The sequence below is a fragment of the Anomaloglossus baeobatrachus genome, chromosome 2 (genome assembly GCF_048569485.1).
Source record: "Anomaloglossus baeobatrachus isolate aAnoBae1 chromosome 2, aAnoBae1.hap1, whole genome shotgun sequence".
Lineage (NCBI taxonomy): Eukaryota > Metazoa > Chordata > Amphibia > Anura > Aromobatidae > Anomaloglossus > Anomaloglossus baeobatrachus.
The window spans coordinates 75,986,719-76,003,384 of record NC_134354.1 but is presented as its reverse complement, the minus strand read 5'-3'; the positions used below and the strand labels follow the sequence as shown (position 1 = coordinate 76,003,384).

The following is a 16,666-nucleotide window of genomic DNA, read 5'->3' as shown; positions in this document are numbered from 1 at the left end:
CTGACATGTTTGCATTAATTCATAGTTGCAAACCCATTCACCAGTATCATTTCTTTTCTGCATTGTGCTATTCTTCTGATTTCCTCCTAGAAATATAAGAAAATCATCCCAACTAGGTTTCATCATTTCATTTGTCAATAGGGGAATGACCCTACACAGTTGGGCATTATCAGCACCGCTAAGATGATTTACGCAAGGACACACCCCATTGGCAAATGGAATGGTAATGCCCATTTTTTTGTTTTTATATCCACAAGAAATAATGTAGGAATGGCACAAAGAAGAGAAATATAGATGATCTGGAATTGTTATTCTATAGGGAATGCATGAATTCCTTAAAACGGACAGGTCAGGAAAGGTGATAAGGATTGATAAAGGACTTATTCTACTTAACATTGGGGAAAGGAAAAACATTACTAACTGAAGCAGCTACCAATCATTTTTCAAAGCGATGTTCTTTTAGATTTCCGAACTGCCTCAGACTATTATGCCACAAATCATATAGGGAACTGTGAATAAAGCACATTTTCTTTTCTTTACTTCTTATATATAATAATGCGAGACCAAATTGATTTTCCAATAGAAGTTTAAATTGTATAAAGTATTATTTTTCTTTTTTTTTTTGAGATTCTCTGCGGTTGAAATAGTGATGCAAAAAAAACAAACAAACAACAAAATGATTGTCAAATCATACAAAAGAATGAATATGCATGAAAATATTTAACCAGAATCCAGATGGTGCTTAATGGTTCATATATTCCACAAACATGCAGTTCAAAAGTTTACAGAACATTTTCCGTAATATTTTTTTTTTTTTCTTTTTCGATTTGGAATCACAATCGTATGCTGAAAAAAAAAATTGTGTGTAACGTTTTGTGAGTCCTTCAAAAACACAATTTTTTTAATGCATTTACAAATGTTGACCGCCAATAGAGGTTACAGGAATGTAGAACTTTAAGACACAACAGTGTATGAAAAGCAAGAAGGAGAGTCTGCTACCAGCTCTCCGAGCAAAGACGGAGCTGCCAACTCTTCTAAATATTTTACTGACAATTTTTCTATATGTAATATAAAAACTGTATATACTAGAGTGACTACACTCTATTCTTCTAGAGTTATTATATATGTGAAAACTGCAGATCTGCTGACATTGGCTGAGGTATGTGGAAAAATCTTCTCTAGGCTCCCAATGCAAAACTGTCTTTTCCATCCCCGGTAGGATGGAAGCTGTGACTTTCGCAACCATTTCACAATATTATTTATCATCTATCTGCAGGAATCACAATTTAGCACCCCTCCCTATATTCTTATACAGGTTTACTTTTTTTTTTCTTTTCACCGTCAGTAAATATACTCATAAGTGGCAACCGTGAATGCAATGAACTTTTTAGTTTAAAAAAACAAACAAAAAAATAATCACTTCCAATAATATGGTTACTATACTATATTTAATCTATTAGAAACAGCTAATAACAATACTAATAAGAATAACAGTTCGAGGATTATATGATAAAGCCTAGCTCAACACGAAAAAAAAGAATTTGGATGCTACAGTATCAATTAGGACTAAGGGGTCTATTTGTCAATTTCATGGGATGGATAATATTTAACATTTCATACTTATATCAAGGGCCATTTAAAAAGGTGCCCACATTGGAATATTATCCATAATGACACTACTCTAGGGTTTTGTGTCCAACCTAAAATTGAAATCAAAAATTCAATTTGTCACCAAACCCATGGAAGTATTTTTTTTCTATCTTTCAAACCCAAGATGGACAAATTTAGAATCCGTAGGGTACAACGAATATGTTTCCATTTTGCCCAGGGCAGCAGGAGGGCTCCATAAGATGTTTCTGGAGCAATATCAATCTTTTTGGATCGCACAAACAGAACACAAAACATACTATCAGGGATTCGACTGTTTGACGTAATATCTTCTGCAGCCCTTGTGTTCCGCTACCGAGTGACCTTCCCTTTTCCCGCGTCTCCTTGGCCCGAACGCGAGTTTTAGTTTTGCCAGCCCATACAGTTTCACCATTTCTAGCAGCTACAGTGCCCCTGTTGTCTTACTATCATATTTACTATAGTTTAAACGTATTATTGCATTTTTCACATATGTTATGGTGCGTAAAAACAAGCATGCAGCCACACCAATGAAGACATACTTCTTTCAAATGTAATACTGTATATGTTTTATTATGATAACACTCAACCATGTCATGATTATTCATACTTGGTATATTATGGAGAAAACAAAGGAGGGCGCTACAGGCAACCCCAAAAGTATTACAGAAAAAAATGTAAGTCTTCCACAAGTATTACTGAAGTTGAGATCATATTTGTAGTATATATATTTTATTCTAAGTCAAAGTCTCGAAGTGTCTTCTTTTCCTGATTCCAAAGATTCTATAAATAACAGTAGACATAATTTTTGCTTCATAGGCTGTCAGCCTCTCACACTTCACTAGTCTAGCTACCTTGTTAAAATACCCTATTTCAGATGCACAATGCCTGGAATATTGAGGCAAAGCAGAATTCAGAGTGATTCTCAATCTCCGACTTTGGGAATCAAGGCTGGAAAATGTAAAATAACAATATTTATTACAGGCTGAAAGGAAAGAAAAAGAAAATCAAGCCAACAGGTCCGGAATATTGAGTTTATGATTAGCGGAGTGAATTTTTGATGGCCAAAACTTCACTGACGTGTTCGGAAATGTATCATGGCTTGTGGATAAATTGATACTGAAGCTTTCACTGTCAGAAATTCGGTATCATTTACTGTGACATAAGTTATACCTCACAAATGCATAGACAGGAATTTAGTAGAAGAAGTTCATTTACAGTATCCATAAACCGTGTAGTATTTGATGCACTACCACTTTTTTTTTTTCTTGAGATTTGACAAATCAACCGAAAGGTGAAACAAATAAAAAAAAAGCCAAATAAAAAAAATACATGAAAAAAAAATCCTAGAAAGCTAAGCAATAAAATAAGAGTTATACTCAAATATGGTTGAACTTGAAAACCTGAGGCTCTGCACTGGTGGTGAGATTAAAGTATCTTTCCTTTAACATTGTGCTTCCATTGTAGAACAGATAAAAAATAAGATGATCTAGAAAAGTTTGAACAGTGCTAGGACATACAGACAGAAATGCAAACACATTATCTACACGTAATACTGGATTTAGGTTCATATCTAAGAAGGATTTAGGGGGAAGGGTCGAGGGAAGGAGTAGGGGGCATTAGAAAATGGGTATTTGTGACTTCCTTACATCCAAAAAAGTTAAATATGTATCAAATAATGTTCAACTTGATTTAATACACTTACTATTTACAAGATACGGAAAATGCACAAATATTCTGACGACTTTTCTCTTCTTAAAGAAAAAAAAAATAAAAAAAAAAATAACCACAGTAGAGTCCACGTAGAAACAATAAATATGGAGAGACCTAAAACATTAAATAAACACAGAAAAAATGGGGGAAAAATGTAAAAAAAATAATAATAAAGACAAAAAACGGACATGGAAGTACCATTTAGAATACCTCAGCTTAAAGGGAATGTCCACTTTTCAAAACTAAGTTTTTTTTAGGTATAAAATGTAGTACTGTCTTATTTCGTAATATATCTTTATAGTTGTAGAAGCCCATTGTTTTCTGATACAGATCTTCAAATCTCCTTCATAGACATAGATTTAAAAATACCATGAAGCTTACTTACAGTCGCCCATAGTTTGACACAAGAGCTTGCTGTATACAGCAAACCAGTATGCAGTAGGCTCCTATGCTCCCTCTAGTGGTGGTTGCAGGTAAACAGGAAATCAACTTCTATGCGGAAGATTAGAGCTCTGTATTAATCTCCAACAATATAAAATATACTAAGAAGTTAATCAGCACCAATTTTAAACATATTTAGATTAAACAAAAATAAAAAAAACTAAATGGTATGCCAGGGCGGACATTTACTTTAAGTATAATTTATCTACTTTGTATTTTTTAAGCCTGCGTTGAGCATGTCTATTGTATCCAATGCCATACATGACTTTGCCCTGACTTATGAGTATTGTTATTATTAAAGCATATATCTATACTCACTGTTGCTATGTTCAGGTCATGTGTAGTCATTCTTAAAAGAAATCATCCGGTCATAGTGAAAACGAGAAAATTATGTTTGTTTCTAAGTGTAACTTAATTGGATTTAATCAAGTCTGTACCAAAACCATGTAATGGCAAGACACTCCATACTTTATACATGCAGCAATGAATGTAGTCCAGATTATTGCAGTTTATTTTGTAATACCGCACCCAGCCACAAGGGGTGCCATTGCTTAAAATCCTACAAGACGTCTACAGGTAGGTCAGTGAGATATACACAGAACTGCCAATAGGTTCAATAACATGGACTATAATACATGTTGGTATCGTCATGTACTTGTATGTGTGCTGGAGAGATATACAAAAGGGCAGCCTGGAAGTTCTTTGTGTAAACATAAAAAAAGAACGTGTGTTGTGTAACAATGAGAAAGAAAAAAAAAGAGAAAACAATTGTTAAGGCTGTATATTCAAGCACTGTATGATTGGATTTTTAACAGAATGATGGACATGTTTTTTCATTTTTTTTCATTATTTTTCGTATTTTTCTGCAGTAAGAAAAGTCCCGCATTATGAAATGCAATTAAAGTATGATGCTGTCAACAGCTGATTGTTGGCATAAGCTGGCTATTGATAGCAGGAGTTAATAAAATGGAGCGGAAGATGGTGGGAATGAATTTTGAAAAAAAAAAATAAAAAATAAAAAATAAAATGATAGCCAGTTTTTTCCAGCAGTCAGCCTGATAAGTAAAACTCGTAGTAACCAGGTTTGCATTTAAATGAAATATTCCTTCTTCTCTTCTGCATTCACTTGGCTGCCTTCTGCATTGATAATGGCTGTGTCTGCATCTGGGGCATCTTCAGCTCCTTTTGCTTCATTTGTTAAATATGTCCCTACAGAGATCAAGATTATACAAACGGTTGTTAGAAATTTTGCTTGTCATTGACTGTCTCTTGTTTCATTTAGAGATTGATGCAAGGCAAAGCTGCTTACAATACATTACCATATCATTTATATACAATGTTCTCATCTACATCAGATTATATTAATGTGGTATCTGCATGCCAAATGTCTCCCAGTATTGGATGGACTACACCAGGCTATTCCTTACTTTCAGATAGGTCGTCTCTATGGCATAATGAGGGCAAATGGACAATAAAATTGATATATTAGCATGATGTGGTGTGTACGGCACAAAAACAAGCTGTAATGTGAATTGGGAAGTCTACACTTATTTAATCGAGTGTGTATATATATATATATATATATATATGGTGATTATTCTTATGATGGTTTGTTATTAGAACATAAAGAGGGATCCCCAACAGAGTGGCACGGTGCCGGTAGCTACAGGGTTACACCACTGCTTCTTATAATTTTTAAGACGATAAAGTAGGCAAGAGAAGTGATAATCAAGCACCTAAGTGCTGGAGTGTTCCTCAACTCGAATTGAGTGGGTCCGATGATCGGACCTGCTCAATTCGAGTCACAAGTACAATGGAAGTCTACGAGAAACTCAAGCATTTTTCCAACATACACTCCAAGGAGGTCTGGAGGGGCTGGCAAATAGCTGAAATGGATGAAACCACCACTTTAAAGAAATAGGAAAAGCATGGAGACTATTCCTGGCCACATATCTGTTTCCCAGAATGCTGCTGGGAAGTTAAAATTAAATAATAATAATAAAAGAAAGCCTGAGGTCCTCCCCATTTTTAATAACCACCAAGGTAAAGCAAACAGCTGTGAGCTGGTATCAGACTTGAAAGATCCATGGTAATTTGGCCCTTATCAGCCTAAAAATAGCAGCCAGCCGTTGCCCAAGAATTGACTATCACGTTAGACACACCAGTTCTGGCACTTTGCCCTAGCTCTTTCTGATTGCCCTGGTGTGGTGGCAATTGGGGTGATACTTTTTGGGGTTGATGTCAGTTGTGTAATGTTAACTGGCATCAACTCTAGGGGTTAGTAATGGAGAGGCATCTAATACCCTATTGCTAGCACAGTAAGTGTAAAGTTAATAAAATACACGCACACAGAAAATAAATAGTTTATTTGAATAAAGACTCCCCCCACTTTTTCCTTTGTTCACAAATTTATAAAGAAAATGTTCCCACGAGCTCTGACGTAATTCATGATCTAAGAATCTAACTCCGGTGACTGTGATTAACAGTAAAGTACAACACCAAGTGACAACAACAAATCTCATCAGAGCTGCCAGGTCTCGCTGAATGCAATGTTAAGCCGGTGGCTTTGATAAGCATTGTCATCTCACCTGATGCGTGTGAATATAGCTTTACATTACTGCTATTCTCATTCACTGGTGTAGTAGTCCTAGATTGTGGATTACATCGGAGCTTCATGGCAACATTTTCTTCAAAAAATTGGTGACTGAGGGAAAGCATGTGGAAGTCTTCATTCAAATATACTTTTTTTTTCCAGTGTGTGTGTGTGTGTGTGTGTAACTTGTAACTTTAGTTACAAGTGAAAAAGTTTTGGTATCGTGTTAGCCAGTTAAAAAATTATTGAATGTTCTCAGTGAGAGGAACACAATTATAATCTTGTGATACCTTTTAATGGCTAACTAAAATAAAATAAAGTGATGTTACAAAGCAAGCTTTCGAGACATCTCAAGTCCCTTCATCAGGCATGGTATGACAAAATATCTGAAGAAACACAAATATATGCACAAACAGAGCAGAGGGATGGCATAATAAAAGACATTTAAATAAACAAACACTGAACTTAGAAAGTGAATCCTTAATTAGCTTTGATTAGTGGTGTGAGTTTTATTGTCCCAATATCCATGTAGGATCAGAGGTCTGGTGAGTCTCTGGAATGACTCCTCAGATTTTGTAATGGGCCATGAATCCTCCTGACAGGGTGAGTCCTGTGTCCACAGAGTTAAACATTGTGATGTGTCTTTATATGGTCACTCACTGGTTATGATGTAAATTGGAGCCTGTCCAAAGCTATAAAAGAATGTCCCGAAGAATGCATTTAGTTTGTATCATGAGAAATTTTAGTCATAAACACAGAGAAAAGTTGGACATATTAGCCATCCACCTTAGGATTGTTGGCTTCAGCTTTGGAGTTATCGGACACTAATGATTTGGCAAGTGAAATTTTCCGCAGCTGAAATGTGCTAACATTTTTACTAGACTGCATTGCTCTCCAATGATAGAGCAATTTAATGGTGATTTTAAACTGCTCCTGGAATCACAGCTGTAAATTGCTAGACCTAGAGATTTCAGAGTGATGCTTTTAAATGATTCCCAGGTCGGTAAACCACTTACTTTGTCCAAAAGAAACCTGTAGCTGAGAAGATTTTACTTCAATTATTTCAGATGATGCACCATGAAGGAGCTACAGGACATAAGGACTGTCAGCAAGTGACATGAGAACCGGTGAGGACATCTACTAGAAATTCTAAAGTGTAAGTTTACTTTTAGCAATCCTTAACTTATATATTAGAAAACTGCAGTCATAGCCATTTTATAATTTATTCTATTAACCAGAATTCCCATTTCTCAGCGTTCTTTAACGCCTTCACGACCTTTGTCATACATTTTTTGTCAAATGTCATGTCCCTGCCTTTGTTGCAGGCTTATACACTGAACCCGCATCTTGCCCTACATATGATGGTTGATCTGATCATGTGAATGTGTTTTGTAGTTATAATGTGTTTTCTGCCAGCACCTATTCAAATCTGTTGGATGTGTGGGTCAGTCTTTTTGATATATTCGTAGCGCATTCTTTCTGATTGAGCACTCTGCCCTGTAACCAGCCTGTGTTCATTCCCCTTTATAGCTATAGCCTTGCGGCCCAGTCATGTAGGTTTTCAACCCAGATAGTGGCATTTTAGTTAGGTTCCCGGTATATAGAGATACAACTTGCTGTTGCATACCGGGCTTACATGCATTGGCCAATACATAACTAAATATCTCTTTTTCAAATATTCCTATAGCAGTAATACAATACCAGAGTTCCCTTATTCATTGTTAGCATTTTAGTGTGCAGGCGTATGTGTTTTGTAGTGATCTGATCAGACATCATGGGCCTCTAACAGCAGTGGGTGGATTGGAGGTATGCCCGCAGTGGTTAACCAGTTAAATCCCGCTATTATTCTCTGACAGCTGGATTTAACACATACCGGCAAGTAGCGCAACATTCCCTGCTTCCAACAGCACACAGTAACGTGATTACAGGGTACCTATGGGTTCTTATGGCAGCCAGAGGTCAGCTGATGACCCCTGCGTCTGTCTTGACAATCTTCCTGGGAATTATTCTTTATATTATTATTATTATGAATAATATTTATTTATTTATAGAGCACCATTAATTCTAAGGTGCTGTGAATTCTAACTGCGAGCCGACATTCATAGGAGATAATCAATTTTGCTATACAGAGCAGTGCTGATACACTGCCCTATATAACACAAGCAATCGGATGGCCAAGGCAGTAAAAAAAAGTTTTAAATATATTAAAAAATAAAAAACACAAAAGTTCAAATCACCCTTCTTTTGCTCCATTGAAAATAAAATAATAACAAACACATATTTGGCATCAGTGAGTTCATAAATGTTTGATTTATCAAAATGTAAAACAAATAATCTGATAAGTAAATGGAGTAACAAAAAAATTTCAAAACGCCTTAATTACATGGCCGCCGCATCATTGCAATGAAATACAATACATCACATCTACCCAAAAATGGTATAGGTAAAACCATCAGCTAAGGGCAATAAAACAGGCCATCACGCAGCCCCAGATGCCAAAAAATAAAAACGTTACAGTTCTTTGCAAATGGTGGCCAAAAGCAAAAAAAAAAATAAAAAATGTTCAAACTTAAATTAAAAGAATACTTTACATGATTGGTATTTTCTTACTTGCACTGACCTTGAGAATCATAATTCCAGGTCAGTTTTACCACTTAGTGAACATGGTAAATAAAAAAACGTAAAACAATTGTGCAATTGCACTTTTTTGCCAACTTCACTGCACTTGGAATTTTTTTTACCGCTTTCCAGTAAATAATATGGGAAATTGAATGGTGTAATTCAAAAGTACAACTCGTCCCACAAAAAAAAAGCTCTGATACGGTGGTATTGATAGAAAATTTACAAAGTTATGGCTCTTGGAAGAAGGGGAGAAAAAGACAAAAACAGTTTCTTGAAGTTCATCTCGTCAACCGCGGGAGATTCAATGGAGCCCATAGTCAGCTCATTGCACAAACCCCTGCAGCCCTTCCGAACTTCAATGGTACCCGCTATGACACCCCCAAGCACGTCCTCTGACCCTGCCCCCTATGACCCTGCTCCACTGCCGCTCTTGTAAGCCATATCCAGGGAATTTAACGGAGCCTGCAATCTGAAAAAAAAAATCTAATTTTTTGGGGGAAACGTGTGTCTTATAATCCAAAAAATACAGTACTTTTTACATATTCTATTGACTTTTTTTTATAGTTTATATATGCTACTGCTGACCCCAACAATTTATATGTTCTAAATGCCCTTTTTTGCCCAGGGCAACTGACCCAAATTTATTTCCTGTTGGACATGTTGGCCACAGTGGGTAGGAGTTAAATTCGGTGTGGCCTAACATTGAGTCTTAGGGGTAATTTGCACGTTGCGACATCACTACTGCGATATTGTCGGGGTCAAATCTAAAGTGACGTACGTCCAGCACCGGTAACGACGTCGCAACGTGTAAAGCCTAGAAGAGAAGATGAACGAGCGTGAAACAGTCAAAAATTAGTGATCTGTGTCACGTCGTTTATTTTCATAATGTCGGTGCATCCACAGGTACGATGTTGTTTCTCGTTCCTGTAGCTCCACACATCGCTGTGTGTGAAGCCGCATGACCAACAAACATCTCCTCACCTGCGTCCAGCAGCAATGCGGAATGGAGAAGGTGGGTGGCATGTTTACATCCCACTCATCTCCGCCCCTCCGCTTCTATTGGCCGGCCGCTTAGTGACGTCGCGGTGACGTCGCTGTGACACCGAACGCACCGCCTCCTTGAAGGAGGGATTCTTCGGCAGTCACAGCGACGTCGCCGACCAGGTAAGTGCGTGTGAAGCTGCCGTAGCGATAAAGTTTGCTACAGCAGCTCGCACTATATATCGCATGTGCGACGGGGGCGGGGGCTATCGCGCTCGGCATCACTAGCTTTTGCTAGCGATGTCGCAGTGTGCAAAGTACCCCTAAATCAACAAGAGGATTGCAAATGTATTTTGGCACAAAAATAATTAAAAAAATATTACAAATTTTTCCAATTCATGCATGTCTTAAAAAGTTGGTTTTGGGGGTCTTGCAAGTATTGTATGATGATTTAATTTTTTTCTTTCTAAGAGTAATTAATACTAATGAGACATAAATAAATATATATATATATATATATATATATATATATATATATAAAAGATTTTTTTCATTTGGGAGTGCTATGAAATATGGTGGAGAACAATAATCCTAATCCACCAATGACTTGACTAACGTTAAACAGCTCATTCAATGACTGTAATAGCTATATACTAAAAATAATATCTATAATGTAAGGTATAATGAAATTGTGAAAGCATTAATATAAACATAATCGCAGTGATATACCTTTATGTCTTGCCAAGTATCGTCCAAGCAGTATAATTGAACATAATGTGACAAAGACGACTACAGCTACTATCCCTCCTATAAGAGCGTGGTCAGGCGCTGCAGGACCAGGATATGCATTGGGATCTGTAAAGCAAATATCATATCATTAGTAACTCTATGATGCAAAAAAACAACAAAATAGAAATAAAAACACCAAATCAAGTAAAAATAAGATGTATCAGCTGCAGTTCTAATGCTTAAAGGGGTATTCCCATCTCCAAGATCCTATCCTAATATGTAGCAGGTTTAATAATAATATTACCATATACCTCCAATGCCTCCAATTAGAAATGTAGTATAGTTCTCCTGATAAAGGCATGTCTCATACCTCACGTGCAGGACATTACAATAGCTTAGGTATTCACGGTTATGACCACTAGCAACTAACTGTCACTATGAGTGTTAAAACCCAGGGATACTTAAGCTGCAATGCCCTGCACATGAGGTAAGCAACATAATCAGGAGAACTATACTACATTTATAATTGGAGGTATTTGCTAATATTAATATGATTGTACATGCTGCATATTGGGGTAGGATCTTGAAAATTGAAATACCCTTTTAAGGAAGATTAACAGGCATACTGCTACATTATGGAACAACAGTGCAATATTATTCATGACTTTTTATAGTTAAGAATCTTCACTAGGAGCCAAGAAGATTTAGGTTATGGTATGTCTCTGGAGTGGCCAGTAGTGTATTGAATGGCTATGGAAACAGCCATAGAGAAAATGATACATCAGGATACGTGAGCAAAATGGAGAAATATGATAATGTCTGGAAAGTGACTTCTTCAAGGGGCTGTCCGGGACTTTAACATTGATGACTAGAGATGAGCAGTGTTCGAATGGAACTGTTCGCCAATCTCAAATTCGACCTGTTTTAGGTGATGTTCGGGTCGTTCGACGAAAGGGAACAATTAGCTTCAAGTTCGACAGGTCGAGGTTATGTTCGATAATGGTTCGATCACCAAAGCGTAACTGGCTTTGCACAGTAATACTGTCATTCAATGTTAATACAGTGGAACCTTGGTTAACGAGAACAATCCGTTCTTGGAGTGTGCTTGTTAACCAAGTTACTCATTTAGCAAAGCAAGATTTCCCATAGGATATCATTGCAATGCTGACAATTCCTTCCCCAACTTGTTAAATGTCCCATCCTGGTCCCCTATTGTGCCATTCCACACATGCACAAACACACACAAACACACACAAACATACACGCACACACACATATTATATGCTCACTTACCTTCCATTCCATCACCGGCCTCCTGGGACTTGCAGTTTGCTGGTACAAGATGTGTATCAGGTAACCATTGTGACCGATGCCGGAACTTCCGCTGCCAGAGCGCTGACATCAAAGGCAGGAGCCGATTGCCTCTGATTGGCCAGCGCGCTGCCTTTGAGTAGCGTCTGACAAAGGAAGTTCCTCCCTTATCGTGATGATTACCCGATACACATCCTGTAGCGGCGAACTACGTGTATCGGGTAACCATCGCGATGAGGGAGGAACTTCCTCTGTCAGACACTACTCAAAGGCAACGCGCTAAAGCTATGTTGATTTTATATCAATGACTGTGATATAAACATTTTTCAGGTCCTCCTCCATGCTAAAGTACCCAACAATCTTTTTAATAAGCAATAAGCCACTGAAAACAATATCTCCTACTCAGATAGTGGTAGATAAAATGCTGTGTAAAGCTGTACTAGTATCTGAATTGGAGAGCTATTTTAGTGAAAAATAAAAGGAATTGAGAATTAGAGATCAGATGTATCTGGCAGAACACTGTCTGAATAATACATAATTTATACAGCTTTTTCTCTGTTGGAAATCCCTAACACATGCTTATCATTTCTATCCAATTTCTACTGTACTTAGTCCGCTGTTTGAAACATACCCTACACCCCCATATTATATATATATATATATATATATATATATATATACACACACAGTATATATGTATCTACATATACAAACACACACAAACACTCACACACTCCGTATATGTGTATATATTTATTTAAATATATATATATATATAGATATATATATATATATATATATAGTACAGACCAAATGTTTGGACACACCTTCTCATTCAAAGGGTTTTCTTTATTTTCATGACTCTGAAAATTGTAGATTCACATTGAAGGCATCAAAACTAGGAATTAGCACATGTGGAATGAAATACTTAACAAAAAAGTGTGAAGCAACTGAAAATATGTCTTATATTTTAGGTTCCTCAAAGTAGCCACCTTTTGCTTTGATTACTGCTTTGCACACTCTTGGCATTCTCTTGATGAGCTTCAAGAGGTAGTCACCGGAAATGGTCTTCCAACAGTCTTGAAAGAGTTCCCAGAGATGCTTAAATTTGTTGGCCCTTTTGCCTTCACTCTCTGGTCCAGCTCACCCCAAACCATCTCGATTGGGTTCAGGTCTGGTGACTGTGGAGGCCAGGCCATCTGGCATAGCACCCCATCACTCTCCTTCTTAGTCAAATAGCCCTTACACAGCCTGGAGGTGTGTTTGGGGTCATTGTCCTGTTGAAAAATAAATAATGGTCCAACTAAACGCAAACTGGATGCAATAGCATGCCGCTGCAAGATGCTGTGGTAGGCATGCTGGTTCAGTATGTCTTCAATTTTGAATAAATCCCCAACAGTGTCACCAGCAAAGCACCCCCACACCATCACACCTCCTCCTCCATGCTTCACGGTGGGAACCAGGCATATAGAGTCCATCCGTTCAACTTTTCTGCATCGCACAAAGACACGGAGGTTGGTTCCAAAAATCTCAAATTTTGACTCATCAGACCAAAGCAAAGATTTCCACTGGTCTAATGTCCATTCCTTGTGTTCTTTAGCCCAAACAAGTCTCTTCTGCTTGCTATTTTACCATGAAGGCCTGCTGCACAAAGTCTCCTCTTAACAGTTGTTCTAGAGATGTCTGCTGCTAAAACTCTGTGTGGCATTGACCTGGTCTCTAATCTGAGCTGCTATTAATCTGCGATTTCTGAGGCTGGTGACTTGGATAAACTTATCCAGCACAGCAGAGGTGACTCTTGGTCTTTCTTTCCTGGGGCGGTTCTCATGTGAGCCAGTTTCTTTGTAGCGTTTGATGGTTTTTGCCACTACACTTGGGGACACTTTCAAAGTTTTCCCAATTTTTCGGACTGACTGACCTTCAATTCTTAAAATAATGATGGCCACTCGTTGTTCTTTACTTAGCTGCTATTTTCTTGCCATAATACGAATTCTAACAGTCTATTCAGTAGGACTATCAGCTGTGTATCCACCAGACTTCTGCACAACACAACTGATTGTCCCAACCCCATTTATAAGGAAAGAAATCCCACTTATTAAACCTGACAGGGCACATCTGTGAAGTGAAAACCATTTCCGGTGACTACCTCTTGAAGCTCATCAAGAGAATGCCAAGAGTGTGCAAAGCAGTAATCAAAGCTAAAGGTGGCTACTTTGAAGAACCTAGACTATAAGACATATTTTCAGTTTTTTCACACTTTTTTAAGTATTTCATTCCACATGTGTTAATTCATAGTTTTGATGCCTTCAATGTGAATCTACAATTTTCAGAGTCATGAAAATAAAGAAAACTCTTTGAATGAGAAGGTGTATCCAAACTTTTGGTCTGTACTGTAGATATAGATACATATACACACACATTACTAGTAACAAAAAGTTACAGATGTTTGACTTTCTGGTGATATTTATATAAAAAGTTCATGCTACCATGATATTTTATCATGCAAGTAGGGCATTTAAGTAGACCCTTGCTGGGGTGATTCTCTCATCTGTAACAATTTATTGAAACAGAAGCCAACAAAAGTGGTGGGTATACCCCCAAAAAATGTCAATGACTCAATAACTTGTCTTGTGGCCTTCAGCATCAGTTACAGCTTTATAACGATGTCTCAAACTGTTCACAAATGAAGTTATTATCTGCAGAGACATGGCATCTCACTCTTCTTCAAGAGTGGCCCCCAGGTCATTGAGGTTATGGGTTACAGAATTATGAGCTTCTTCATGGAGACTCAGCTGATCTGATAGGTTTTCTATGGGATTCAGATCTGGAGAAAGTGCAGGCAACTCCCTTTGAGGTTACCCAGTCTCCAGTAGCCATGCCCTTATGATGGGACCTCAATAAGCTTCAGCATTGTCGTCCATGAAGATGAACTTAGGATTGTTTTGTTCATGTAGAGGCCCAATAACTAGATTAATGATGTTATTCAAATAGTAGGGGCTGCCACTGTGCCATACACAAAGTGAAGGGCAGTTCTTTATTGACTAGACACACCTGCCTACACTGTAACACCCCCACCACGAAACTCTCACTTGGTAAAAACACTGGTTGATGCATAGCCCTCTTCTTGATGCTTTCAACATCATCGGTGGTCATTATTTCTACTCAGCGTGAATTAACCTTCATCAGTGAACAGCACAGAGACCCACTGGTCAAGCATAGATGATACCTGTGCCTGGTGGTGTCGTGAAGTACCCTTGCAGGCCAACTAGCACACAGACCATGCTGATGTAAAAAGTTTTGAATTCCTTGACATGACACTTTGGTGCCTCTTACCTCCCTTAAATGTGCCTGACGTTCTATGGCATTCATAATCCAGTTCTAAAGGGCACTGTTCACATTGAAGTAGGCATCAGAGTAGGATGTGACCAAAGAATGTCCATTTCTATGCTTTTCTGTGACTCTTACAGTCTCTCTGTGTCTGTGTTGCATACTGCTGACGACACTCTATTACACTCCAAGCTCAGTGGTCACTTCAATCTGAAAATTTCTGCTAGAAGTCTTGCAATGGCGAGTTGACTTATTATTAGCTGTTGTCTTGGTCTCATGATGTCACAATGTGAACAGCATGATGAGGAGGACTGTTTAAATGCATATTCTAGCTGAACCCTGAAATTTATTGGGTGATTCATGGATCAAACACATATTTTGAACTTTAGCCATTAAGCTCCATGTTAGAGAACAGCATGTTGTACAAAAAGTGCTGAAACATTGAAGAGCTGGACATGTGCAGTCAAAAGTTTAGAGAAGGTCACAATAAGTCCACCTGAAAAGACTAGAGTGCATTTTAGAACAATCCTCAAATTTTACCTGAAAGCCATATATATATATACAGTCAGGGCCAGAAATATTTGGACAGTGACACAAGTTTTGTTATTTTAGCTGTTTATAAAAACATGTTCAGAAATACAATTATATATTTAATATGGGCTGAAAGTGCACACTCCCAGCTGCAATATGAGAGTTTTCACATCCAAATCGGAGAAAGGGTTTAGGAATCATAGCTCTGTAATGCATAGCCTCCTCTTTTTCAAGGGACCAAAAGTAATTGGACAAGGGACTCTAAGGGCTGCAATTAACTCTGAAGGTGTCTCCCTCGTTAACCTGTAATCAATGAAGTAGTTAAAAGGTCTGGGGTTGATTACAGGTGTGTGGTTTTGCATTTGGAAGTTGTTGCTGTGACCAGACAACATGCGGTCTAAGGAACTCTCAATTGAGGTGAAGCAGAACATCCTGAGGCTGAAAAAAAAGAAAAAATCCATCAGAGAGATAGCAGACATGCTTAGAGTAGCAAAATCAACAGTCGGATACATTCTGAGAAAAAAGGAATTGACTGGTGAGCTTGGGAACTCAAAAAGGCCTGGGCGTCCACGGATGACAACAGTGGTGGATGATCGCCGCATACTTTCCTTGGTGAAGAAGAACCCATTCACAACATCAACTGAAGTCCAGAACACTCTCAGTGAAGTAGGTGTATCTGTCTCTAAGTCAACAGTAAAGAGAAGACTCCATAAAAGTAAATACAAAGGGTTCACATCTAGATGCAAACCATTCATCAATTCCAAAAATAGGCAGGCCAGAGTTAAATTTGCT

The 16,666-nt window shown here is 37.8% G+C and overlaps 1 protein-coding gene across 4 annotated transcripts in view; it reads right to left on the bottom strand.

Moving 5' to 3' along the window:
- Positions 1-627: 627 nt before the first annotated feature.
- The window catches only part of CADM2 (cell adhesion molecule 2), a 393,079-nt gene continuing 377,040 nt past the window's right edge, over positions 628-16,666 (bottom strand). For all 4 annotated transcript variants that reach the window (XM_075335088.1, XM_075335090.1, XM_075335089.1 and 1 more), the window contains 2 exons: positions 10,706-10,831; positions 628-4,989 (listed from right to left, as the gene is read on the bottom strand). In XM_075335088.1, the coding sequence (XP_075191203.1) occupies positions 4,871-4,989; positions 10,706-10,831 (245 nt within the window). In that variant the 3' untranslated portion in view covers positions 628-4,870. The remainder of the gene's footprint in view (positions 4,990-10,705; positions 10,832-16,666) is intronic.